Raw genomic sequence first — 26,622 nt, forward strand, 5'->3', positions numbered from 1 at the left:
GGAAGGGAGAGGGATGGAGAGTTAGAAACATCGATGAGAGAGAGAAACATCGATCAGCTGCCTCTTGCACACCCCCGACCGGGGATGTGCCCGCAACCAAGGTACATGCCCTTGACCGGAATCGAACCTGGGACCTTTCAGTCTGCAGGCTGACGCTCTTTCCACTGAGCCAAACTGGTTAGGGCTAAGCCATCTGTTTTAAGTGGGGGAAATAATATACAACATGGAAGAAGCATAAAAACCATTCTAGCTGGTTTGGTTCAGAGGTTAGAGGTCAGCCCGAGGACTGAAGGGTCAAGGGCACAGACCTCAGTTACAGGCTCGAACCCCAGCCCAGGGCAGGGTGTGCGCCAGAGGCAACCCATCAGTGTGCTGCTTTCACGTTGATGTTTCTGTCTCTCCCCTTTCCTTCCACACTCTCTTAAAAAAATCAATGGAAACATATCCCCTGGTGAGGATTAACAAGAACAACAGCAAAAAGCCACTCTGACCATTGTTTTCCTTTTTACACCGAGTATATATATTGACACAGCCGAGAGCCCGAGCCTCGTGGTCGTTCGAATTCCTCGGCTTTCACTTCGACCCCTTTCCCTGCCTTCCCCGTTGTTCCCTGCAGCCACACCGTCACGCTCTGAGTGGCTCCTGTGCTCTGATTTACTAAGGACGCCCCTATGTGAACTGTGATGTATGGAATGCTTCCTCTCATCTCGGACACCGAGAATGTTTACGGTTTTGGGCCATTGAAAGGGAGGTATTTTATAGTCACCGTCTCTGTGCATACATCTTTCAGCGTCTGTTCAAATCCTGCCTGGGCGTAATCTCCCAGGAGGGGAGCCGCTGGAGGGGAAGGCGGTAAACATCTTCCCGGCGCCAGCCACGCAGTGCATGTGGGGATATTTTAACACTCTGTGTTCTTGCCGAAACCGGTTTGGCTCAATGGATAGAGCGTCGGCCTGCGGACTCAAGCGTCTCAGGTTCGATTCCAGTCAAGGGCACGTAACTTGGTTGCGGGCACATCCCCAGTGGGGGGTGTGCAGGAGGCTGCTGGTCGATGTTTCTAACTCTCTATCTCTCTACCTTCCTCTCTGTAAAATATCAATAAAATATATATATATATATATATATATATATATATATATATATATATATTTTAAAAAAATTCCAGGGAAACGGGGGTGGGGGATGGGGAAGTGTGTGAAATTCTCCAGGGGGAAGGGCGGGTACATGGAAAGTGAGTGCACAGCGCCCATAGTCACTCATTTAAAGTGTGTGGAATGTAATTAACAGGATCTGGACTGCCGGGGCTGTCTCTCTCGTTTTATTTAAGTGAACATAAAACGTAATTTATAAGGGCTTTCCTAGGTTAACTGCCAATTCCAGTTCCTTGAACTGTTTTTCCACAGGGTCTTAGGTTTCTCAACAATAAAATCCGTCTGCCCCGTCCGGGTGTTCGGGGCAGAATTTGCGCTGAGGTTGAGGGTGGAGGCGGGATCTCTTTCCACCCCAGACACTCAGACCCTCTGCCCTCAGACCGGGCTGAAGGCGCCAATTCCTGTTAATTCTCCGTTAATGAGAGCGTTTTTATGTCCCCGAGGTGACAGGTGTGTATGGAAAAGACTTCTGAAAAGGCGAAAGCTGCAAATCATGGGAACCTTACTCTTCAATTTATAAATGTAGTAAAAAGCTAACCATTCCATTTAGGGTAACTGTTGTAAACAATTTTATTTTTATTTTTCAATTATAGTTGATGTACACATTAGTTTCAGGTGTACAACACAGTGATTAGACATTTATATACCTTACTAGAGGCCCAGTGCATGAAATTCGTGCGGGGGGGGGGGTGTCCCCCCTCAGCCCAGCAGCCTTCACCCTCTCTAAACCAGGACTCTTCAGAGGATGTCTCACTGCAGGTTTATCCTGGGGATTGGGCCTAAACCTGCAGTCGGACATCCCTTTTACAATCTGGGACCACTGGCTCCTAACAGCTCACCTGCCTAATTGTCCCTAATTGTCCCCCTCTGCCAGCCTGGTCGCCCCTCACTGCCCCCCCCCCCCATACACACACACAAACCTGGTCACTGCATGCAGCCTGTTCAGTCATCCATTCGGTTGCAGTGGTTGTTTAGACATTTATATATGCAGATGAGGTGATCACCCCAGTAAATCTTGTATCCATCTGATACCACTCAGAGTTATTACAATATTTTTTTTTACTATATTCTCCATAGGATAGTATTTGGTTCATATTTGATCCTTTAATAAACTTAACTTTCTTTAACATTTTTAATTGCATTAAAAAATTTAGTATATTGCACTAGCTGGTTTGTTCAGTGTAACAGGGTCATGGGTGGCAGACTGAAGGGTCATGGGTTCAATTCCAGTCAAAGGCATGCATCTCTGTTGCAGGCTCAACCCTGTTCTTCCACCCCCACCCCCACCCCCTGCCCTAGTTGGGATGCGTGCAAGAGGCATTTAATTGATGTGTCTCTCTCATGTTGATGTTTTTCTCTCTGTCTCTCTCCTTCTCCCTTCAACCCTCTCTAAAAGTCAATGGGAAAAATATCCTCAGGTGAGAATTAACAAAAAAAATTTTAAATTTAGTGTATTAATATCCTTTTTTTAGTACTTCAGTTGTCTGATTGACAAAGAAATACTTACATAATGTCCATCTAATACCTAAAACTTAGAAATACAGTGTCTCTTAAGTTTCTTCAATGCTCCAACATTACATGTAAACTTAGAAGATTTCAACTTAAAATCGAGAGGCAAATAAATTAATTAAATATTTCATTTTGTTTATTGTAAGGTAGACCTACTCAAATAGGTCTAAATAGCCTTAAAATATAGTCATCTGAAGGATTTTCTTCTTAAACATTTCTGTACTTATTCTTCTAAATAGCCTCATTGAGACACAAAATTCACCTATTTTAAGTGTGGAACTGAATGAATTTCAGTATGTGTGCGGAGTTGTACAGCCATCGCCACGACCTAAGTTTAGAACATTTCCATCGCTTTAAAAAGAAGCTTTGTGTCTCTTTACCGTCACTCGCCATCCCAACCCCAGCCAGGCCTTAGGCAACCCCCAGCCTGCTTTCTGGCTGTATATTGGCCTGTTTTGGACATTTTCCGTATTTACCTTGAAATCGTGCTGGGTTGGGGTTTTTAAGAAAACAATGTTGCCATTTCAAACGATTTTGGGGTCCCCAGCAGTTTTGGGGTGCCTGCCTCAGTGGCCTGACGTTGGTGATCTGATCCCTAGCGAGGTCTGCATAGCGAGGTGCATGGTGGTGGGTGGCATTCACCCCAACGGGGAACCCAGGGGCGAGACCCTGTACGGGTGGAAGCCATGAGTTCTGATGATTAGTAATCCATGTACTCAGCGCACAAACCACCCCCAGATTGAACAGACACTTTTGTCCTTGACTCTTTCAAGATGTCTCCGTCAGGGTTTTTAAAAATATATATTTTATTGATTTTTTACAGAGAGGAAGGGAGAGAGACAGAGAGCCAGAAACGTCGATGAGAGAGAAACCAGCTGCCTCTTGCACACCCCCCACCAGGGATATGCCCGCAACCAATGTACATGCCCCTGACCGGAATTGAACCCGGGACCCTTCAGTCCGCAGACTGACGCTCTACCACTGAGCCAAACCGGCTTCGGCCATCAGGGGTTTTTAAACAGGGTGTCACCGCCCATGGGTGGGCTGCGAAATCCATTTAAGGAATTGTGACTAGTATTTAAAAAACAGAGGCGAACAGAAAATGTCCATGTCAGTCCACCGCATCTAGTCAAGATAAGAGCTGTTTCAATGGACACGTATGAGTATGGGCAAACTGGGTGCAGAGGAGAGACGGATAGGAATCGGGGGCCTGTCTTTCTAGCTTCGGCTCTGCTTCTAACCAGCTGTGACTTTGAACGAATCCCTTAAGCTCCTGGATGCCCACTTCTCCACCTATAGCCTGGTGCAGGGGATACAGTTAGTTCCACTGGACTGGGGTTCCTTAACTGCGAATGCCTGGCACCAGCCCTCCCTCCCCCTCCATTGCTCTCCCTTCACCTCTCCATCTCTCTCAGGGGGTGGACTGCAAACCTACTGGCCAGAAAGACCATTTTTTCAGGTTTGCATCCTGCCATTCTTCTTGCTTAATCAGAACCATTTCTGAGCGTACTTTCCTTCAATCATGTGTAATTGTGCCTTGGTATCCACATGGGATTGGTTCTGGGACACCCCCGCCCCATGGTACCGAAATCCTCAGACACTCAAGCGCCTTACATCAAAGGGCGTAGCGCAGTGCAGCTCCTCTTCTCTGCTTGGGTGAGAGGCATCGGACCCCATTGTCTCTCCAGACCCTTCCTGGCCGAGGTGCACCTGATTCCGCCCTCACCTGTCTGAGGGGCAGCTGGTTGGCACTTGAGCAGGGACCCTGTGCTTTTTGGAAGTAGGCACCACCTTCTCTTCTCCAGGCATGTTCTTTTGCAGATGGGCTAGATCCGTGGTCGGCAAACCGGCTCTCGAGCCACACGCGGCTCTTTGGCCCCTTGAGTGTGGCTCTTCCACGGCCTGGGTGAGTCTGTTTAGAAGTGGCGTTAGAAGAAATTTAAGTTTAAAAATGTGGCTCTCGCCGGGACCGGTTTGGCTCAGTGGATAGAGCGTCGGCCTGCGGACTGAAAGGTCCCGGGTTTGATTCCGGGCAAGGGCATGTACCTTCGTTGCGGGCACGTCCCCAGTGGGGGCTGTGCAGGAGGCAGCTGATCGATGATTCTCTCTCATCGATGTTTCTAACTCTCTATCCCTCTCTCTTCCTCTCTGTGAAAAATCAATAAAAAGTATATTAAAAAAAAAAATGTGGCTCTCAAAAGAAATTGCAGTCATCCTGTTGATATTTGGCTCTGCTGACGAATGAGTTTGCCGACCGCTGGGCTAGAATCATCCAGAAGAGGAAGTGCGTTGACGGCAGAGGCCCTGGTTTTGGTATGATTTGCATGTATTTGGTGGCCAGGTCTCCTCCTCCGGCAGGTACATGTTGTGATGCAGACAGTGTATCTTCAAAGCTGAGTATCAGGGTCCCACCCCTGGGGCAGGCTTCTGTGGCAGTGAATTGCCTGCCTTTTCGGTGAAGCCGTGTCTTTTCTCTTCCCGAGTTACACCAAGTGCATTCATCTAGTTCGCAGGTTTATTCCCTTGGCCTTCCTCTGCCGAAAGTTTAATTTGCTTTTTCTACAACCACCTGCCGGGCTGGGCATCGGGAGCGCCGAGGAGCTCACAGTAGGAGGAGAGACTCACATGGAACGCAGCTCTAATTAGGCTCAGATTATTCCCAAATGAAATGAAACCTCGAATCCCCCCGTATTCTTTAGCCGTTGCTTCCGGGGCTCCAATAAGGAGAACCGATCCGGTTTTGAATGGCTCTGGGCTGTCCCTACTCCGGGGATCGCGAGCGGGAAGGAATCGGAAGCTGGAAAATTGCAGTTGGATCATGGTGTTAATGAAAGCCTAGGGCGAACCTGCCCCCACCTCAGTGCTTTGGGGCTCCTGGTGTGTGAATGTCCCTGAAGCACCCAGAGGCCCGGGTTAGCGGGAGAACGCTGGGTCAGCCTTCAGCACGGCCTGTTTGCTTGGCCTCTTCCAGGCCTGGACAGTTCTAAGCTGCAAACTTGGCTCATTTCAGAGCGATGGGGGAAAGCGTGCAGGGCTTGGATCCCGGCTCTGCCGCCTACAGGCTGTATCATTGGGGAAAGGTTTCCACCTCTCCGAGCCTCGGTTTCCTGGTCTTTACAATGGGCGTGACGCCACCTACTTCCGGGTGGTTGTGAGGAATGGAGGAGAGACGCGAATAAGGATGGATGTTTATCGAGTGCGTGTAGAGTTGTTTAAGGCACCTGGCAGTTCCACAAGAATGCATCCAGTTTGTTTTGATTTACGTTTTTGTTTCAACGCCTTTGACTAAGAAGGCCCTGGGAATAATTTTGAGGAAGTCTGGTAGTTAAGAGCGTGCCAGCTTCTTTGTTCTTTGGCTGTGAATGTGTGGTTTGACCTGATTCCCGTGGTTTGACCTGATTAGCAGAAAAAAATACCTCAGGTCACTTGACCTGTTGTTCTGTTTTCATTCATTTGACACCAGTGTGACGAGTACCTGCTATGCACTAAGGCTTAGGCAGAGGGCAGAGAGGGAGGGCCCACAAGGTAGGCCTGGGGCTCAGCTGCTGGGGAGGAGTGAGGGAGGGATGAGCCAGCCTAGGAGAGGCTGGTCCTGCCCTCCCAGTTACCCCTGTGGGACCTTTGACCTTTGGCCATTCTGCCTCCTCTCCTCACTGGGCCGCCCCAGTTTTTGGTGTCCCCACCCCCACCCCCACTCCCACTGTGCAAAAGGGCTTGTGCTTTGTGTTAATTGCTCATTCAAATCTGACATTTCTCACATCTACTCCAGAAATAAAAATTAAAACCCACCAAATGTCTGGTAACGAGAGTGCTTAGCTCCGTTTTATCCCCAGAAAAGCGAAGGGCTTAAAGGGAAGCTTTGAGCAAAGCTCTTCCAGGACAGTGAGAAAGCCGAGTTTAGCATTCCGCCGTGGTTGGCAGTTTGATCATGCCGCACCCCTTTGGCAAGAGATGCTTTAGTCTGGGCTACCGAACCTTCTAAGCGTGTTCAGTCTCGATGCAGGGACGTTTTCTCCTCTGGAAATGAGCGGCGGTGGTCAGATGTGAGATAAGGACCCTCTGGATGCCAAACCTGAGTCCCGATTCTTTATTCTCTGCTGGGCAGGCGCACACAAGGAACGCTAAAACCTGGGCCTATCCAGACAGGAGAGCATAGCACATGCACACTGGGTTCAAAACGCCTCGGATTTCTTAAATAAAAGCAAATCTCCTGTTAACCAATGTCACCCCAATAAATTTAATTTTTTTAAATGGGGGGGCGGAGACTAAATCTCCCAGAGGTACAGGTTCTTGAGCATTTGAAAACATTTCTTAACGTGTCGTAGTGTTTCTGAGGACTGCCTGACCCCTCTTTCTTGTTCAGCTTTGTGAGGGCCACGCAGGACCGGGCCGGTTCTGGGCCCGATGGTAACAGGAAGAACCCTTGGCGCCTCATCCCTCCCTCCCGCCCCTCCTGACCCCTCCCTGCACTCTCCTTTTTCTTCTTCTTCTGACTGTTCCTTCTAGAGGTTGAGGCAGAACAAAGAATTCAGGTTCCAGCCGTAGTCACTCAAAGGAGACTCTCCCGTTGCATTTAAAAGGTGGTCCGGCCCTAGCTGGTTTGGCTCGGTGGGTAGAGCGTGAGCCTGCAGACTGGAGGGTCCTGGGTTCGATTCCGATCAAGGGCACGTTTTTCCCTGGCTCCTCCCCAGCCTGGGCCACCCGCTCTGCCTTCTATAAGGTTTTTTTGGGGAAGGGAGTCCCTATAGTTATTACTATTATGATTAGATGGCATTTTTTTTTTTTTTTTTTCCCCATATGAGAACCCTAGTCATTCTAACCACGGTGCTGGCCTTTGGCCTTGGGTCATGGATTGTCAGCTGGGAAGACATGAGGGCTCATCTGTTTCACAGCCAGGATGTGTCTTTCCTTTTACATCCTCTCCGAGCCCCCTACACTCTCTCTCCCTCCTCCTGTTACTGCTTAACTGCTCTGCCCCTCACCCCCCACCCCCACCCTACACTCCGGCCCCTCACACTCAGCTGCCCGCCCCCAGCACTTCTCCAGGCTGAGTATCCGCATGTCTCTGGGGAGAGCCGCTGCTCTGTGCTTAGGAATTAGGGATTTCGAGTTGGAAGGGGCTTAGAGCTCACCTGGTTTTACCTCTTCGCCCAACCAAGGAGAAAGCTAAGGCCCGGGGAGACCTTGTCCCAGGCGAGGCCCTTAGCTCGGTGGCAGAGCCGGAGGCAGGATCCAGGCCTGTGACATGCCACGTGGGCGGTTTTGGATGCCACGTGTCCAGCTGTTCTATGTTTTCATAGAATTCCCATCACCACCCTCGGGTACGGGCTTGATGACTGCATTCATCGATTCCCAGGATGAGTTCATAGGGAAGCCAGGCTCCTGATCCAGCTCTGGTCAGTTCAGTCCTGCGTCTTCTCATCCCAAAGGGCGCTGCCTGGTGACCCAGTTTGCCTGGGACTTTCCTGGTTTCAGCCCTGAGAGTCCCCCCCCCGTCCTGGGAATGTCCTCGGCGCCAGGCAAACCAGGACAGTCGGTCACTCTGGCTTCAGCAGGGTGACCTCCAGAGCGGGTGGGGAGAGCTGTGACGCAGACCATGGTCCCACGGTTACAAAGCAGAGCGGCCTGTCCTTACAGAAGCGGCTCCCTCGGGGCAAGCTGGGTATGGCTCCCCCTCCTTCTAACCCGCTAAGCTTGACCGGGACGCTGCCCACCTCCGCGCCCTGTGACAGACGGACTGGGCCACGCCGGGCGGCAGGAGTCTGTGCGTTTGGAGAAAACATCTCTGTAATTACAAGCGCCCCTCCGGACTCTCAGAGCGTGGGGAAGAGGAGGACCCGTGCCAGGCTGTTAGGAAATCAGACTTGGAAGCGTCTGAAGTCAGCTGGGTGTCAGGGCTGTTTCGCCAGGGACACGGGTGGAGACCATTTGGACCTGGTGACTCAGTCCAGGCGACTTCACTTTGAATGTCGAGGGAAGTGAGAACAGTGGATTTTGCTGTGGGAGGGCTAAGTGTAAAAGCATCAAGGCCACTGATTCTAGCCCAGCCAGTGTGGCTCAGTGGTTGAGCATTGACCTATGAACCAGGAGGTCACATGTTCGATTCCCAGTCAGGGCACATGCCCGGGTTGTGGGCTCAATCCCCAGTGGGGGGTGTGCAGGAGGTAGCTGATCAATGATTCTCTCTCATCATTGATGTTTCTCTCTTTCCCTCTCCCTTCCTCTCTGAAATCAATAAAAACATTTTTTTTTTTTTTAAAGAATTACTGATTTGAGAAACAGATAGCCCTAGGTTGGAATTTGCTTCTTTCTCTGCCATTTGCTGGCTCTGTCATTTTGGGCAACTTAATCTCTCGGAGCTTACTCAAATGGGTACAACCATCATCAGGAGTGGGGATAGGAGGGCAGAAGGGAAATAAAAAAAAATGAAGCATCAAAAATATAAATGGCCCTGGCTGGTGTGACTCAATTAATTGAGCATCATCCCATGCACGGAAAAGTTGCTGGTTCGATCCCCGTCAGGGCACATCCCTAAGGTTGTATGTTTGCTCCCTGGTCGGGGTGTGTACAGGAGGCAACCAATTAGTGTTTCTCTCTCAAATCAATATTTCTCTCTCACCCTCTCCCTTCCTCTCTCTCTAAAAATATCAATAAAGATTTTAAAAAAATATATGTAAATAAATAAAGTGGGGATAAGGGATATTATTATTCATTATTTCCAACGGGATTTTTATGAGAATTTAAGGAAGCAATGTGGGGGGGGGGAGGGGCTTAATTATTAATTAACATTGTATCAGGCATCTCGGGCATAGGGTAAATTCTCAATCAATGTGTATTTGGTAAATTCTCAATCAGTGTGTATTTTTCACGATGACCATTATTAGCGATTGCTGCATTTTTTAAGACCTGCGTTCCAGCCCTCAGAATCGGTTTTATGAAATGCATCAACGGCAAGTTCCCACCCAGAGTCCCACAGCATTTCCGCTCTGTGTCTGCAGACCTGCCTGAGCCGTGCAGCTGCTGCTCCTTCTGCCCCTGAGCACGGGCAGGGGCGTGGGGAGCCGCCCCCGGGAGGAGTGGGCCCCCCTCCCTCGTCTCCAGCCGACTTTCCGTCACGGCCTCTCAGCTCACTGGGAGCGAAGCATCCCCTTCCAAACGATGCGCTCGTCACCATAGAGAAACAGACGCGAGGGGCTTCGCTTTAATTTTAGCTTCGTTTCTGTGTTTGGAACACACACACAACTGTTCCTGGTCCCAAGAAATCGTACTGTAAACGGAGCGAATTAGATTCTCCCAAAAACGGTCTTGAATTTCATTGAGTCGCGCTTCGAAAGGAGAAAGCAAGGGCTGCTGCTCAACAGAACTCGCGGTGGTGGGCGGACAGTGGGAGGCCACCGTCAGCCGTCCGCAGGGATTCCTTTGCCAGGGCTCTTGATCGTCAAACCTTCCATTTTCAAAGGGGAAAAAGGACGGCCTCCTGATGCTGCTGGAACTTTCCTCCGTAGACAGACAGCCGGAAACAGGCTCCCCGCTGTGCATAAAGGAAGCCTTAAGTCCTACCTAGACCATTCATAAACTTCTCTGAGTGCCTACTGTGTGCCACGCGCCAGAGAAACAGCATGAATGAGATGCCCAGCACATAGTAGGTGCTTGGTAAGAATTAGTTGGAGGATAAGTGAGCGTAGTCACTGTGAGCTAATCGTTTGGCCATCCTCTCACTTCCTTTTGATGAATCCCGTCACGCTGGATTACATGTTAAATCGCCTGTCCTGGAAGTGGCCGGCCAACCAGGTCTTGGGCCAGGAAGAAACTGTGGAGACCTGGTGGGCTGGGCACTTGACATTGGCCCGGCGTGGCACCTGAGCGCACAGGCTGCCTGTGCCAGCATCCTGTCTTCCCCTCTTCCTGGTCTTGAGATCTAGGCACGTGACCTCGGTGGCTCAGTATTCCCATCGGTGAAGTGGGGACAGTCGTGGGATCCAGCCTATTGTGCCGATGACACGTGTGACTTCTCGGTGTTCCCTGAACGCTCTCTGAACGGTCAGTGCCACCGTCTGTGTGTATGGGTTGCTCAGTCTCCTCTGATGCCTATTTTTCCCTTTAAGGTGACCAGATTGTCCCGCTTTTGGTGGGACAGTCTATCAGGGGTCTTCAAACTACGGCCCGCGGGCCACATGCGGCCTGCAGAGGAGTCTGATCCTGCCCGCCAGGTTTTTTGGGCAGTGAGCGCAGCCGAGGTGTTACAGTAGGGATTAATAGTTCATATAGTCCTGCCCTCCAGCTCTCTGAGGGACCGTGATCTGGCCCCCACTTTAAAAAGTTTGAGGACCCATGGTCTAGATTCCTAACAATTGTTCCCGCGTCCCACGGCGTTTTAAAAAAGCCCCAATTTTTGGAAAGAATCTTTCCCGGGTCGCAGGAAAAATTGTTAGAAATCCGGACTGTCCTGCCAAAAGTGGGACGATGTGGTCACCTTACCTAAGACACACACAGGATCGTCAGACTCACGTGTCTCCCGGGCCCGCAGAGGTCCCGTCATTGGCTGGGAAGAGTCCGGAGTCAGGTTGGAGTCTCCACTTGGCCACTTCCCGCCCACGTGGCCTTGACCTCGGTCAGGCTCCCGCCGTGTGGGCGGTGATCTGTGCCGTGCAGGTCCTCCCTTCGCTGGGCGAAGGGTCCCGCTGCCCCGCGTGCCGGCCCGCGGTGAGAGCGCCCATAAATGGTGGATTGTGATCGTTCCCATGAGAGAGCACACAGGCCCCTCTGGCTCCTGTGGCCTGGGGAGCCAGAGCCGCTTCCCGGCGGCGCCTGGCGGGGTCCGGGCGGCTCCGGCGGCCCCGCCCAGGGCCCGTGCTGCAGGCCCCACACGGTCAGAGCGCTGTAAAGGCCTTGTATTAGAAAAATAAACCAATTAAATAATACTGCCCCCCGTAAAAGCTGGCTTTTAATGGGTTGCGCGCCGGGGTTCTCTCCGTGGCGGTCCCGCCGCCACAGGCCGCGGCCAGCCCGTCTGCCGCCGCCGCGGGGAGGGCTTCGTCTTGCACGGCGAGGGCGTAATTTTACAAGCGTTAGGGCTGTGTGTTTTTTTTTTTTTCCTCCTCCGAAGTGTTGCTATGTCACTGTGCACCGAAGGGCAGCGTGCGTGCGTTTCACGGTGTACCTCGTTGTGGGTGGAAATGAAAAATGAAGTAGTAAATTAAAGAAAAACACAACATGGATTTCTTTCCCCCCCCTTCTTCTCGAGGCAACTGGGGAGGAACAAAGGGCCAGTGTTTCCCCATCCGCCTCCTGATCACACCTTAACGGCCTTTATGTGCGGACAGTTGCATGCCCATCGCCTCCTGTCCAGAGAGTCGGTCACCGCGGTGTGTTGGGGATCACACCGCTGACGGCAGCCGGGGAGGCCCCATCTGGCCCATCCTTTGTTTCTGTGAGACGGTGAAAAGAAAGCAAAAGAAAAGTCGTCTTTCCTGACCTGTGCAAGCGAGATGGAATTCCGTACCCACCGATGGAATTCCGTGTCCATTCATTTCCACGTGGTCTGCGTGGCCCAGGGGAGAAGGGGCGGCAGGGACCGGATGGCACAAAGCCAGAGCATCGTCTGGCCTTTTGGAGAGACATTTGCTGGCCTGGCCCTCCGAGGGAAGGGAGGAGAGAGAGAAAAGGCAGCTTGGAGTGTCCCCGAGTGGGTGGTGTACCCTGGGGGGTTTCCCCGTGGCTCCAAGAGGCAGGTCCAAGGGGAACTGCGTGAGGCGTGGGTTCACCTGGGAACCTTCCAGAAGGAATCGGCTCCTGGTGATAGCTCCCCTCGCCTCGTGGACCTCGGCTTGGTCTGTGTGGCTCTCCTGGCAGAGAATCCCGAGGCCGGCCTGAGGGCTGGCAACATCTCACCAGCTCCCTCGATGGCTCAAGAATGAAGTCCCCACATCCCCTCAGGGGGAGTGATGTTTGTCATGTATTCTGGGCAAATCTAGCTTATGATCTCCAGTAGCTTCTGAAATTTCTAACACACACACTTCATCATCATCATTATTATTATTATTATTATTATTTAATATATATATTTTATTGATTTTACACAGAGAGGAATTAAGAGGGATTGAGAGAGTTAGAAACGTCGATGAGAGAGAAACATCGACCAGCTGCCTCTTGCACACCCCCCACTGGGGATGTGCCCGCAACCAAGGTACATGCCCTTGAGCGGAATCGAACCCGGGACCCTTCAGTCCGCAGGCTGACGCTCTTATCCACTGAGCCAAACCGGTTTCGGCTATTATTATTATTATTTATTTATTTATTTTGCTGCCACCCAGTTAAAACATTCTGCATATAGTAGTAACTCATTTAGTCCTCACACCCAACCCAGGGAGCCACGTCCTTCTGACGGGAACTCACACGGTGAAAGATGGTTACTTTTGGTTACGCCGTTAAAAGGCTTGGGAACTGGTGCATGGGGGGAGCTATTGTTCCAGGGGCTGGAATGTCTGACCGGGCCCGGCCAGACTTGAGGAGACCCACAAGGGATTCGACCCCTGTGCCCCAGGAAGACGGCAGCGGCCAAGACAGGGCCTGAGCCATGGAGCTCCAGATGCAGATCCGGAGCCCCCGGTCTGCTGACGAAGGGATGCTCGGAGAATCACCCCGCGGCAGCTTTTCTCTGATGAACCTTTTCCCCTGAATCCCAGACACTCCCCCGCCATGTCCCTTCTCTTTGTAAAAGGGGTTGGCGGCTTGAGATGAGACGTAAGACGGTCTTTTAGGGTCCATATCCCCCTCCCCCCCCCCATCCTCTCAGATCGCCGGCCGCCTGAAGAAAGCCCCCATCAAGAAGCAACTTCCTGATTCTGGGAGTGACGGGTAGCACGTGTGCGGACTTTTCTGGTTTCCCTTGTCTCATCCCTGTTTCACAGACCAAGGAACAGAAGCACAGAAAGGTTAGGCATCTTGCCTAAGGTCACACAGCAGGTGAGCGGGACAGCCAGGGTCCACGCCCAGGCCGTCTGCTGCGGAGAATGTCCTGCCGCCGCTCTGTCGGGGTGGGATGTTTAGACTGTGACAGGACCAGCTTGGCTCCTTCCCATCATGTCCCCACCCTGCCCGTGCACCAGAAGATCGCCTCCTGTGTGCGAGGAAGGCTCTTGTTCATTCATTCATTTCCCTCCCTCCCTCCCTCCCTCCAACAAATGATTATCCAACGGCTAACTACGAGGGGCTGCACCGCGTGAGGGTGTTTGAGAACAAGAAGAACGAAACCTGAAAGCTATCGTTTCCCTTTAAACATCGTTCTCGACATTGGGCTTCTGAGGAGTTCCCTTCATTCCCCTCTCTGGTCCATGGCCCGCGCCCCCCGTGTCTGTCTGGGGCACGCTCTTCCTGTCCGCCTGCGGCCGGTATTCTCACGAAGAACCTCATCTGCTAGAGCACATGTGTCAAACACAAGGCCCGCGGGCCAAATCCAGCCCGCCAGGTCTTGCAATGTGGCCCGCACTGCGCTGTCATCACTGCACTCCGCTGTCAGTTTATGACATTGTCAGTTTATGACTGTTCAGTAAACCATTCGGCCCGCGATTTAGGCTGGATTTTAGATTTTGGCCCCTTCTCTGATTGAGTTTGACACCCCTATGCTAGAGGCTTTGAGGAGGCCAGGCCCCTGACTCATTTCGTGGGGGGGTCGGGGAGCACGGCACTGCTCCGGGGACCGCATGCCTCGGGGACCAGGAGCAGGAGGTGCTGACAGACGGTTGAGGGAGGAGGCCGAGGTCGCCCAGGCTGGTGCTGGCACCACTCCCTGTCTCAGAAGCAGCTTCATTTCAGGGTGTGCGAGGCCCGTGTTGTTGTTGTCGTCGTGGTATCTGCTGGGAAGAGCTTCTGGCATCCTCTCTGCCCCACCGGGGGTGGGGATGCCTGGATGGCGGGCAGGCAGGGCGGCCCCGGGGCCACGGAAGGTACAGCTGTGCTAGAGCCGCTTCTCTGTCTGCCCTCCCACCCGCTGCTTCTCCCCTCCCCCTGCCTCTGCCTCTGCCTCTGTCAGACCACACACGTGTGCTGCTCGTTTCTGATGAGCCCCCGCTTTCTCTCCTCAGTCATGCGGAGGAACCCCTTCGGCGTGGACATCTGCTGCCGGAAGGGGTCGCGGAGCCCCCTGCAGGAGCTCTACAACCCGACCCAGGTAAGCCCACGAGCTTCCTTGTTGTCTCCGTGCATCGATTCTGGGGGAGCGGCGGGGGGACGGGGCGATGAAAAACTCCGAAAATCTATGCTTGTGGGGGTTTGAAACTTCTTGCACTGCCTGGCGTTATACCTCCAGTGCTTGCTTTCTGGCTCACCCTTTCTCTGCACGATGGTTCTGGTTAGATACTTCCGTGGGGTTCTGCTGGAGCGAGCCCCCGAGATCCACATGGGTGCTGGCAGTGGGACTCCATGGCAGAGCTGGCGGGCTGTGCCGCCTCCCCGGTGGCACCCCCAAAGGAGGTGCACATGGGGGTGAAGGTGATCATGAAAGCCCCAAGAGTTCCACCTCACCGCGTCCTCTGGGCAGGGGACTTTTGCTAAGTGACTGTCACGGTGTACATCGGGCTTGATTATGAAAAGAGCTCCTCTGAGCAAACATCCGCTCCAGCCGCGGGAAAGTGCTCTTCGCGGCGATCGTGGGCCTCGACGAGGAGGCTCTGAGGCTGGTCCTTTTGTGGGAACGTTCACTAGCACGTGACCTTGACGCTGAGAACCGGTGAGTGAACCACCCGCGGCCCGTCCGCTGACCTGCGATCGCTGTTAGGAAAGGGGAAAAGAGTTACTGCTTTGGCCACCGTCTCTGAGCTTTATCTCATACCAAATTCTTTACGTAGTGTGTCTGCAGACCAAGTGGCTTGGTGGAGGCCAACACTGCGAGGTCCTCCAAGGTCCTGGGCTCGCAGAAGTTTTGCAGAGGGCTGAGCCTGCGGACGTTCAGGTCCCTGTCTCTTCCCTGTCAATCACCGGCACTTCCTGCTGGACCAGGGGGCTCCGGAGGCTGCCCATCTCCGGTGGCCCAGCCTGGTCGATGCGAGCCTCCGTCAGCTCCGCCCTCCCCCTCGGAGCTCGGTGTGACTGGGCCAGGGAGGGTAGGCCCGTGGTCGGCAAACTGCGGCTCGCGAGCCACATGCGGCTCTTTGGCCCCTTGAGTGTGGCCCTTCCACAAAATGCCACGGCCTGGGCGAGTCTAGTTTGAAGAAGTGGCGTTAGAAGAAGTTTAAGTTTAAAAAATGTGGCTCTCCAAAGAAATTTCAGTCGTCGTACTGTTGCTATTTGGCTCTGTGGACTAATGAGTTTGCCGACCACTGGGCCAGGCCACTGCAACTGTTCTGAAGTAGATGTCCCTCTGGAGAGGAAGTCCGCGGCTGTGGTGTAGAGGGCCGCCTGAGAAGGCACATGGACATTCTTTAAATTGTCAGCTGAGCCCGAGGCACTGGCAGAGTATCTTTGTGCAGGTGTGAGCAGGGGCGGGTCTAGATATGTAAATCCAGTAATGCTAGGGCCTTTATTTTATTTGACCCTGTAAAATAAACCTGCTGCGTGAATCGGTCTGCTTGCTGCCTCTCCATCAGAGAAGATGGCCCCCACCTAGTGCCCAGCTTGATGAATCTATTTCTGCCTCCTTGTCTCTTTCTGTTTTCAATATTTCTTAATCCCCAGCTCCTCCATTCAGAAACCTGTCGTTTTCAGACAGAAATCAGAGAAACAGCCCCCCCGCACCCAGCCCTAACGCAGGGTCTGTAGCAGATGCCCCCACATGTCTGTGATGGAAAAAATGAAGGTCCAGGTTCAAGTTCCTACCTCACTGCCACCTGGTGCGGCAACCTTGGATGCACAGTGAGCACTCCTTTAGGCTCATTTTTCCCGTCTCCCTGGGACGGCGGGACGGTGAGGTAACTCGATGTGTCAGAGGCTGTGTAACTGTGATTCATCAGTACCATGGTCATGAGGATGGATTCAGTGTTGGAAGTCTTGACTTTAGCGTCAGACTGGGTTCAAAGAATGGTTTCCTCACTCATAAGCTATGTGAATGTGGGCAAGACACGTAACCCCTCTGAGGCCGCTTTCCTGCGTTTATAACATGGTCCTCAAAATACCACCGTGCCCCGCTGGTGTGACTCAGTGGTTGAGCATCGACCTGTGAACCAGGAGGTCGCAGTTCGATTCCTGATCAGGGCACATGGCTCGATCCCCAGTTTGGGAATGTGTAGGAGGCAGTTGACTATTGATTCTCTCTCATCATTGATGTTTCTCTCCCTCTCTCTCTCCCTCCCTCCCTCTCTCCCTCTCTCCTTCTCCCTTCCTCTTTGAAATCAATAAAAATATTAAAAACAAAAAATGCCAGCCTTACAGGCTTACATGAGAAGATGTGCCTTCCTCAGAGCCTCTTATGGAGTTTGTTCATCCCCAGATTTATTCACTCGTTCACTCCTTCACCTGCTATTATTACAAGCACCCACTCCGGGCAGCTCCGTGCCAGGCGCCGGGCACAGAAGGGTGAGCCGTGCGTGTGGTGAGCCTTACACATCCGCTTCCATCCCAGGATGGACCCGCGTGAGATGCCGGGCGAGTAAACCAATCAGAGGCGAGAGAGCCCTCCTGGGTAGAGTCCGTCTCTCACGTCGGTGGAGTGGGAATTTCGTGTGGGTGAGATGCTCACGCAGCAGCCGTGGCCCCGGACCTGGGCGGGAAGATGGGGCTGGAGAGGCAGGCGGCTCAGGGAGCAGCTGTGAGGGCGGAGGAGGGTGAGTCACCGCCCTCCTCCACCGAGAATGCCAAGGGCACGCCGTCTGGCCCCCGTCACTGCCGGTAACCGGGAAAGTGTCCCTGCAGGAAGATGGCCCGCTTCCTCGGGATGTTGCCCGGGATGTTTTTCCTCGGGCTGGTTTCCTTTACAAGCTGCAATTACGTGCCATTCCCACACAAGGCCAGTCCATGGCGCTCCTGGGAGAAACCGTGGGTGCCCCTTTGGGCTGCCCGGGGGCGTTGAGGAGGAGAAGCGAGCCAGCGTTCCTGCTGAGTTCTGTCAGATTTTGTGTCCCTGAGGGAGGCACTTGCCGCTTTGCACCTGATCAGGCCTGGCTGCTGGTTTCTCGCGTTTCTCTTAGTTGGCGTTGCTCAGCCTGGACTGATGTTATCGCAGAGGCAGAGGACAACCCCCTCAATTGCTAGAAACCAAACTGCTCCCGGAGACCCGGGTCCCCCCTTTGATGCTGATTGGTTCTTTGCGTTGGACAGAGGGTGGTGAAAAGAGGAACCGTTTATTTCAGACGATAAGAAACCAGCATTACGCGAGAAGGCGCTGTCTTGTTCCTGTGTCCTGAGCCCGTAGGCCAGATGCTTGTGAGCATTTCGTCCTGTGCTTATAATACGCCCCAAGCTAGGGATCATACCTTCATTTTATGCAGGCGGGGACTGGAGCCGGGAAGGTCAGACAGCGTGTCCAAGGTCACAGAGCGAGGAAGAAGCAGAGCCAAGGTTCAAACACAGAGCAGACGACACATCTGTGTGTCTCTATGCTGCGCTCACTGTCCCCAGCAAACTTGTCTTGGCAGGAATTATCCCTTGTCCCCTCAAAAAAAAAAAAAAGAAAGAAAGAAAAAAAGAAAGAAAAGGAAAAAAAAATACAGATTTTTGTTGGACAAAAGCTGAAAACCTCTCTTGGGAAAATGGGCTATCATCTGATTTTAGTGTCCCGAACTTTCTTATTTTAGTGCCTTGCAAACCTCTAACCGTTGAAACAACAATCGGTTAAAAATGTTTGTAGTTGATATTCTTAGAAGAACTGCCCTCCGCTGTCTTATAATTTTCCCGGTTCTCTGCTGCCTCCCTGGCCCCAAAAATAAAACGTAATTGCCGATCAGATCAGCTGGCGTCAAGTCACTGGGAGTTCAGGAGTTTTCCAAGTGCCTATTTGTGGGCCGCGCACATCTGGGGGCCGCGCGGGCGCAGGGCAGAGCTCCGATGTCAGCCATGTCAGCCGTTAACAGGGCATAATTGTCCCTAAACGCCGGCGAGGGCGAGACAGCTTGTCCTCCTGCCTCGCCCACCTCCCGGCCCTCTCGCGGGTTCCCTGGAGTCTCCTCAGCATCACTCATGTGGTTCGGCCCCGCCCTGCCTGCTTCTTTCTTTAGCATTTACACTCGCCCTGTGATTACCGCATTCGTTCGAGAAGACAGATGCACAGCCCCGGGCTGACCAGGAATTCACAAGCGCTGAAGCCGGGAGGCTTGCGCGAGCCTCACTGGTCTACAGGCATTTTCCTAGGGGGCCCCTGAGGACCCGTCAGTGTTTTATTACAGAATAATAAAATCGGACCCTTACTGGTCCGTTCTTCAATGTGTTAAAGTAGATTTACTTCTCCATAAGGTAGGAGGAAAGATGGAAAAGAGGGAGGGAGGGAGAGAGGAAGAGGGAGAGAGGGAGAGAGGGAGAGGGAGAGAGGGAGAGAGGGAGAGAGGAAGAGGGAGAGTGGGAGAGAGGGAGAGGGAGAGGGAGAGGGAGAGAGAGAGAGAGAGAGAGAGAGAGAGGGAGAGAGGGAGAGAGAGAAGGAAAGAGGGAGAAAGGTACTATTCATTGAATAGATAATGCATCTCAGTAACTATTCTAGGCGTTTTTCATACATCTCTCACTGAGTTTTCACAGCAGCCCTAAAGGGGAGGTATGGGATAACCCCATTTGCAGATAAGTTAACTGAGGCTCAGAAGGGCTGAGGTATTTGCTAGGATCACTCAGTTTCTGAATGGTAAGCCGGGTCTACCCAGCCTGGGGGGGTTGTAGGGAGGTCAGAGCGGATCACTATCTTTCCTGGGTGGACAAAAATGCTTCCTGGAGACTCTTTCTGTACTCACCCCCCCCCCCCACACACACACACACACCCCTCTGACTAAGCTGAGACCTGGGATGTGCCCAGGATAGTTGCAGAATTGCCAAAGCCAGGGCCAAGGCTCATGGGACGGGATTGGATGGGATGGGACAGGATTGGATGGGACGGGATTGGATGGGATGGGATTGGATGGGATGGGACGGGACCGGACGGGACGGGATGGGATGGGATGGGATGGGATGCACAGCAGTTGTCCAACAAATGGTTGCAAATTGGTGTTTTGCTTATTGAACCCGATATTTGGAGAGAACTGTCTGCTGGCTAGAGCCACGCTAAGCAGGCGTCAGCTCCAAGAACTCCACTATGGGACAGCACACCTTCGTGAGATTTGGAAGCCGGAGTCTTTGATTCGGTTGGAGGTTTTAAGCAATTTTTAAAAATATATATATTTTAATTGATTTCAGAGAGACAGGGAGGTAGAGAGAGAGATAGAAACATCAATGATGAGAGAAAAATCACCAATCGGCTGCCTCCTGCAAGCCCCATACTGGGGACAGAGCCCGCAACCCGGGCATGGGCCCCTGGCCTGAATCGAACCTGGGGCCCTTCCGTCCGCAGGCCAATGCTCTCACTGTTTGCTGAAAGGTTTTAAATCGATTAAAGCTAGGGAACTCGCCTCGTCCCAACCAAAATAGTTTCTCAGCCACTCTTGCCAAAAGATGCTTCTCCTGCAGGCCTTTGAAGAATAAACTGAGGATAAAGATGTGGGGATGAGAGGCACGAAGGTAATAGGATATGATGGGTGCCGTGTGAGAGGCTTTTAGGCCTTTATGGGACGATCAGCAGTGAGGAGTTAACCCTTCGAGATGCCAGGCACAGCAGGAGGCACTACGGAGGGAGTGGCATTTGAGCCAGGCCTTTGAGAACACATCTGACCTCACCTGACAGAGAAGAGGGCACGACGTCACAGAGGGAAGGGACAGCAGGCACACGGACTACAGGGAGGACAGCCCATGGCACATTCAGAGAGCGGGGAGGAATTTGTGGCTGCAGTCAGGAGCTGGCTGGACAGTGAGGAGTTTGTGGCTGGAGTCGGGAGCTGGCTGGACAGTGAGGAGTTTTTATGGCTGGAGTCGGGAGCTGGTTGGACAGTGAGGAGTTTTTATGGCTGGAGTCAGGAGCTGGTTGGAGACAAGGCCGGGAAGGAGGTGGGTGCAGGTGGACAGGGTTTGTCCACCGTTCCGGAAGGTTTGGTTTTTATCCACCATCAGGTTGGAGGCCCTGAGGAGCCAGCAGATGGTAGTGTGCAACCTATGGGCCAGCTTCTGCTTCTGACGCAGCTGCTTGTTAACCTCAGGGCTGCTCTAAGGCAGGCCGTGTCCCCTGGCCCCTGCATGGCCTCATCTACAAGATGAAGGGTGTGGACTAGACTGTGGTTCTCCATTAGGACCCTCAGGGAGCCTTGAGCAGATGTCAGAGCCCAGGCCTCCCCCAGAGGTTCTGATGGTACCGGCTGGTCTGGGATAGGACCGGATGTCAGTATTTCTCCACGTCCCCTGAGACAGTGGTCGGCAAACACATTAGTCCACAGAGCCAAATAGCAACAGTGCAACGATTGAAATTTCTTTGGAGAGCCACGTGTTTTAAACTTACACTTCTTCTAACGCCACTTCTTCCAAATAGACTCGCCCAGGCCGTGCGTGGTGTTTTGTGGAAGAGCCACACTCAAGGGGCCAAAGAGCCACCTGTGGCTCTCGAGCCGAAGTTTGTTGACCACGGCCCTAGGAGATTCCAATGGTAAGGTGACCAGACGTCCCGCTTTTGGCGGGACAGTCCCGATTTTTAACAGTTTGTCCCACTGCGTTTTAAAGAAGTCCCGATTTTAAAAATCGGGACTTTTTAAAAAAAACGCTGTGGGACGCAGGACAAATTGTTAAAAATCGGGACCGTCCCGCCAAAAGCGGGACGTCTGGTCACCTTATCCGATGGGCAGCAGAGTTCCGGAGCCCTGGACGGGAACGGCTGAAAGGACCCCTCCCCCTCTGGAAATCATTGTGGGTCAACGCCCTGAGCGCTGTAGACTCGGCCAGTATTTTGTGGACAAACCCAAGCAGAGAGCCCCAGGCAGGCAGAGAACTGGGCGGAGCCCTGCGTGAGGACACTTGAGCCCCTCGGTGTGAGGACACACAAGCCCCAGGCGCTTCCCATGCCAGGTGTCCGGTGGGCGCGTCTGAGAAGGTGAGAAGGGCTCCCTGCCCTTTGCATTGTCATTGAGGAAGAACGCTGCTGAATGGTCCTACCCACTGGGGACGGCAAGAGAGAGCAGACATTGTCCAGCCCCACCTCCGGCCAATGAATCCCTTCATTACCGGCCACCTGGTAAATGACGGGCCCGTCTCATTATCTCGCTTTGACCCAACAGCTGCCGACCAGCCGAAGAGGGATTAATTGATTTAGTCGAGGACGGGCTCCCTGTGCAGAGATATTACTTACTGTCAGCCTGGCAGAACGGCAGCTGGCTGGCAAAGATGAAATATGACATTAACTTGATCTTACACACGGCACTTGGGAGAACGCTTCATTATTAATTGCAAATGACAATGGGCGAGCAAAGCCCATTTGGAAAGCCAAGGACGGTGGGCGGCCAGTGGCTCCGTTGTTTCTTGAACCCGGAAAGGTGACCCGGTTGGATTTCCAATCAAGCCAGGACAGATGGGGAGTCCAGAGTCGGGCATGATCGGAGTCAGAGGAAAAAGGGTTGGATGCTCAGAGGAAGCGGGGGTGGGGGGACACCCAGCCCAGGTGTGCGGCCTGGGGCTATTCCTGAGCCCCCCACACCTTGGCTTCCTGAGAGGTAGGTAACCTAGGCCTGAGAGGCCAGGCCTGCGGGTTTGTGAGATCCTATCGTGTCTAAAGAGCACCTAGGACAGGGCCAAGGGCAGAGCTGGTGTTAACCAGCCACCGCTCACGAGCTGAGCTTGGTAACCTGGGACTGGTCTGACCAGGTCTGGGCCAGGTTGTGCCCTCGTACTGCAGGCTCAGACATTTTGCCGATGTGCCCTTGGAATTTTGCTGAAAAATAATACGATAGATGATCCCCTCTTGCCTGGAAGCTACTAGCTGTCATTGTGCGCACTTCCTAAAAACACGTTGCTTTATGTTTTCTGTCTGGTAGATGGTTGTTAGGAAGCTTGATGCGCTGATTTAGAAGGTTGTGTGTGTGTGTGTGTGTGTGTGTGTGTGTGTAAATGGGCAGAGACAGCTGTTAAATTTTAAATATATTTTTTTATTGATTTCTCACAGAGAGGAAGGGAGAGGGATAGAGAGCTAGAAACATCCATGAGAGAGACGTTGACCAGCTGCCTCCTGCACACCCCCCACCGGGCATGTGCCCGCAACCAATGTACATGCCCCTGACCGGAATCGAACCTGGGACCCCCCCCTCCCCAAGTCCACAGACCAGACCGACGCTCTATACACTGAGCCAACAGCTGTTAAATTTTAAAGGCCTCCTGGGGCTGTTTGCCATACCCCCAGCACCTCGCCAAGTGCCTGGGTAACGGCTGTGAAATAAGGCCCATCTCTGGGCCCTGCTCATGTGGTGTCACTGATCTCATCGATGGATCCACCTTCATTCCGCTGTCTTTGTGGGCAGTTGTTCTGATTCAGGAAGCCTAACGCGGCCCAGTACATTCAATCCCGCAGCGTGAGCTCCGTGCCAGTCTGTGGGACTGTACCCTGGCCCGTTTCCATGATAGAAGGGCCTTCGGGTGACCCAGCGACCTGGGCCATTTCCAAACGGTAACACAGCCGTAAAACCTGCCGTTTTCGGAAGTTATTTCCTAAATTGCCCTCAATTATAAGAGGCCTCTACATAATTTGATTTTTTTAATAAATTTTATTTTTGTAAATTACATAATTCAAGAAGCTTCTCGGCCCATTGGGTTTAACCTCGCTGGCCTGGCTGGAGCGGAAACAAAGCCCTCACTTGTTCTCGGGTTTTCTGCGGGGGAGCCTGGCTGGGATGGGTGTGGGCACAAGCGCTCTCTTCCTGCCTCCCAGAGTCGGGGCCTGCAGATCTGGGGGGCGGGGGGGAAGGGTTTTTCCTCTACCTCTACTGCTAATTGCAGTGAAATCTGGGGCAAAGAGCTGAGCCTTTCCTAGAACTGGAAACCTTGGTCGTAAAATAGAAGCAAAATGCCAGCAGTTCCGTTATTAAGGATTAAGTGAGAAAATATATATAGAAAGTTCCAGGCATGCGGTGAGCTGCTCAGTCAATTCCGATTTTCTTCGATTAGCTCCGATGAAGCCTCCTTCAGGAAGCCCTCCCTGATTTTTCTCCCTCCTCCGAGCTCAGGTTAAAGGTCCTTCTAGAACGGTCGGTGCTGCCGACTCACAGTACAATACGACTCACTCATGTAATCTGAAATTTTCAAGCAGCTGCCTTTTAAAAAATAACAAGAAAACAGGTAGAATTCATGTTAATCGTGTTTTGTTTAACCCGGTGTATCTAAAACATGATCCTTTCCACAGGTACGGGTAATCAACAAGAATTATTATTAAGGTATTTTATTATCTTGTTTTCGTTCTAAGCCTTTGGATTCTGATGAAGACATCTCCTTTGAGACTGGCCGCATGTCATGTGCACAGTAGCCACAGTGGCTGGTGACGACTGTCCTTTGGTCCAGTCGGGTCCCTTATCCCCACCCCATGCTCATGTTCCCCTTGTTCATGACACTGGTTCACGCCCTGAACATGACTTTACTAGGCTTTGCGCCCCTGAAGGGTGTGTGTGTGTGTGTGTCTTATTCATCTTGGGGTAACTAGTGGCTACCCAGCCAGTCACAGAAATGGGGCTCAGGAGGTGTGGGCTCTGAGTGCACCTTCTGTGTTCCCGTGCCTCCAGCAAGCCCAGCGTGTGGAGATTTTTAAAAATATTATATATATATTTTATTGATTTTTTTTTTACAGAGAGGAAGGGAGTGAAATGGAGCTAGAAACATCGATGAGAGAGAAACATCGACCAGCTGCCTCCTGCACACCCCCTACTGGGGATGTGCCCACAACCAAGGTACATACCCTTGACCGGAATCGAACCTGGGACCTTTCAGTCCGCAGGCCGACGCTCTATCCACTGAGCCACACCGGTTTCAGCCGTGTGGAAATTTGTGCTGAGGAGATGACCAGGGCTTCGTGCCCCTGGAGGCACCGAGGCAGCCAACCATGAGGGGGGAGGGAGATTTCCTGGGGCCCAGTGAGGTCCCTGCTGTGGAGGGTCTGTCCCTGCTCCAGGCCGGGACCTGACGGGTCCTCGAAAAGCATCCTTCCTGAAGTGTAAGTGCCAATCCCATGGAAGGGGGGCCCCTCGCAGAGGTGCCGTTCGACTCCACAGGATTCCTTCTGGAGACCAGCGCGGGGCGGGGTGGGAGGCTGAGAGGACAGTGCAGGGGGTCGGATGCTGGAAGGGGCTCGGGAGAGACAAGCAGGAGCTCGCTCCACGTGCCCCGAATGAAACAGAACCGGAATTCCTTTGCACCCCCCATCCCTCCCCCACTGCCTGGAGCCCCCTGTGCTGGGTTCCAGAGCTGCCGTGACAGACAGAGGGCCATGGCTGGGGCTTCCACAGCAGAACTTGACCCTGGCGGCCTGGAGGCTGGAAGCCTGAGTGAGATCAGGGTGCGGGCAGGGCCGCTTCCTCCTGCCGCCGCCGTGCGGAGCTTGGCTGCCCCGCTCTCCCAGCTTCCCGAGGTTTGCTGGCCATCGTTGGTGCTCCTTGGCATTCCTTGGCTCGTGGACGTGTGACCTCAGCGTCTACCTTCGTGTGCACACGGCGTTCTCCCGGTGCCTGTCTGTGTCCAAATCCCCCCTTTTATAAGGGCACCGGTCACATGGGGTTAGAGGCCCACCCTACTCCTCCGGTATGACCTCATCTTAACAAATTGCAGCCACCGTGATCCTATTTCCAAACAAGGTCCCATTCTGAGGTCCTGCGGCCAGGATTGCAACATAGGAGCTGGGAGCGGAGGGGCGGACACCATGCAACGCCTAACACTTGCAGAGCACTGTGCTGGGTGCTGGGTGCGGAGCACTGTGCTGGGTGCTGGGTGCGGAGCACTGTGCTGGGTGCTGGGTGCTGGATGCTGGGTGCTGGGGCTCTGGAGGCGAGAAGGCCTGGCCCTCTGTTATTTCAGACTCAGATGGCAGCGAAGGGCCAGTAAACTGACTCTTTTTAAAATATATGTGTGTGTGTGTATATATATATATATATATATATATATATATATATATATATATATATATATATATTTTTTTTTTTTATTGATTTTTTTACAGAGAGGAAGAGAGAGGGATAGAGAGTTAGAAACATTGATGAGAGAGAATCATCGATCAGCTGCCTCTTGCACACTCTCCACTGGGGATGTGCCCACAACTAAGGTACATGTCCTTGACTGGAATCGAACCTGGGACCTTTCAGTCTGCAGGCCGACGCTCTGTCCACTGAGCCACACCGGTTTTGGCAGTAAACTGACTTACGAAACGATGGCTGTGCGAAGTCAGTGCACGATGCTGCCGGGACGTAGGGATGAACTATTATTACCTGGCTCAGCGTGTGCACGTGGGAGTGTGTGCATATCTGTGTGCTCATGTGTGTACAGTCTTCGTCGCCCCGTTGGGCAAAGGCACAGGAGAGATGGCACACGGCCGGATGGCGGACTCCACCCTCCGGTGCACAGTCAAACCTGGGCATAGGGGTGAGGACGCCCCATCTGTCCAGGGCCTGAGCATGGTCCCGGGGCCCTCCATCCATGCCCCTCAGGTTAGGACAGGAGCCACGGAGGCGTGAACACCAGGTGCCTCCGTCGCTCCTGAGCTCCAGAGAGGACGGCCGCTCGAGGCCCAGCCAGTCCGCGGTCCAGCGTCTACGTGACCACGCCGCGAGGCTCTGCCAGGCTGGCCCTGCCCCAGCCTTGGCAGGTGCCGGGCCGGCCTGGAAGGGAGCTGGCCGTTCTGGAACATGCCACAGGGTGTGACGGCCAGACGGGCTGTGGTGCTGCCTAAAATGGCCCACGGCAGAGTCTCCTTCTCCTCGTCTTACGTGGGGGGTTTGAAGCCACACAGGGCCAG

At 52.9% G+C, this 26,622-nt stretch overlaps 1 protein-coding gene across 2 annotated transcripts in view; it reads left to right on the top strand.

Annotated features, from left to right (window-relative positions):
• The window catches only part of CHST11 (carbohydrate sulfotransferase 11), a gene marked incomplete at its 5' end in the record, with an annotated part of 201,902 nt that overhangs the window by 80,998 nt on the left and 94,282 nt on the right, over positions 1-26,622 (top strand). For both annotated transcript variants that reach the window (XM_084880143.1, XM_084880142.1), the window contains one exon: positions 14,744-14,829. In XM_084880143.1, coding sequence (XP_084736269.1) covers positions 14,744-14,829 — 86 coding nt within the window. The remainder of the gene's footprint in view (positions 1-14,743; positions 14,830-26,622) is intronic.

The sequence above is a fragment of the Pipistrellus hanaki genome (genome assembly GCF_964339955.1).
Source record: "Pipistrellus hanaki genome assembly, chromosome: 3".
In the NCBI taxonomy this organism is placed as follows: Eukaryota; Metazoa; Chordata; class Mammalia; order Chiroptera; family Vespertilionidae; genus Pipistrellus; species Pipistrellus hanaki.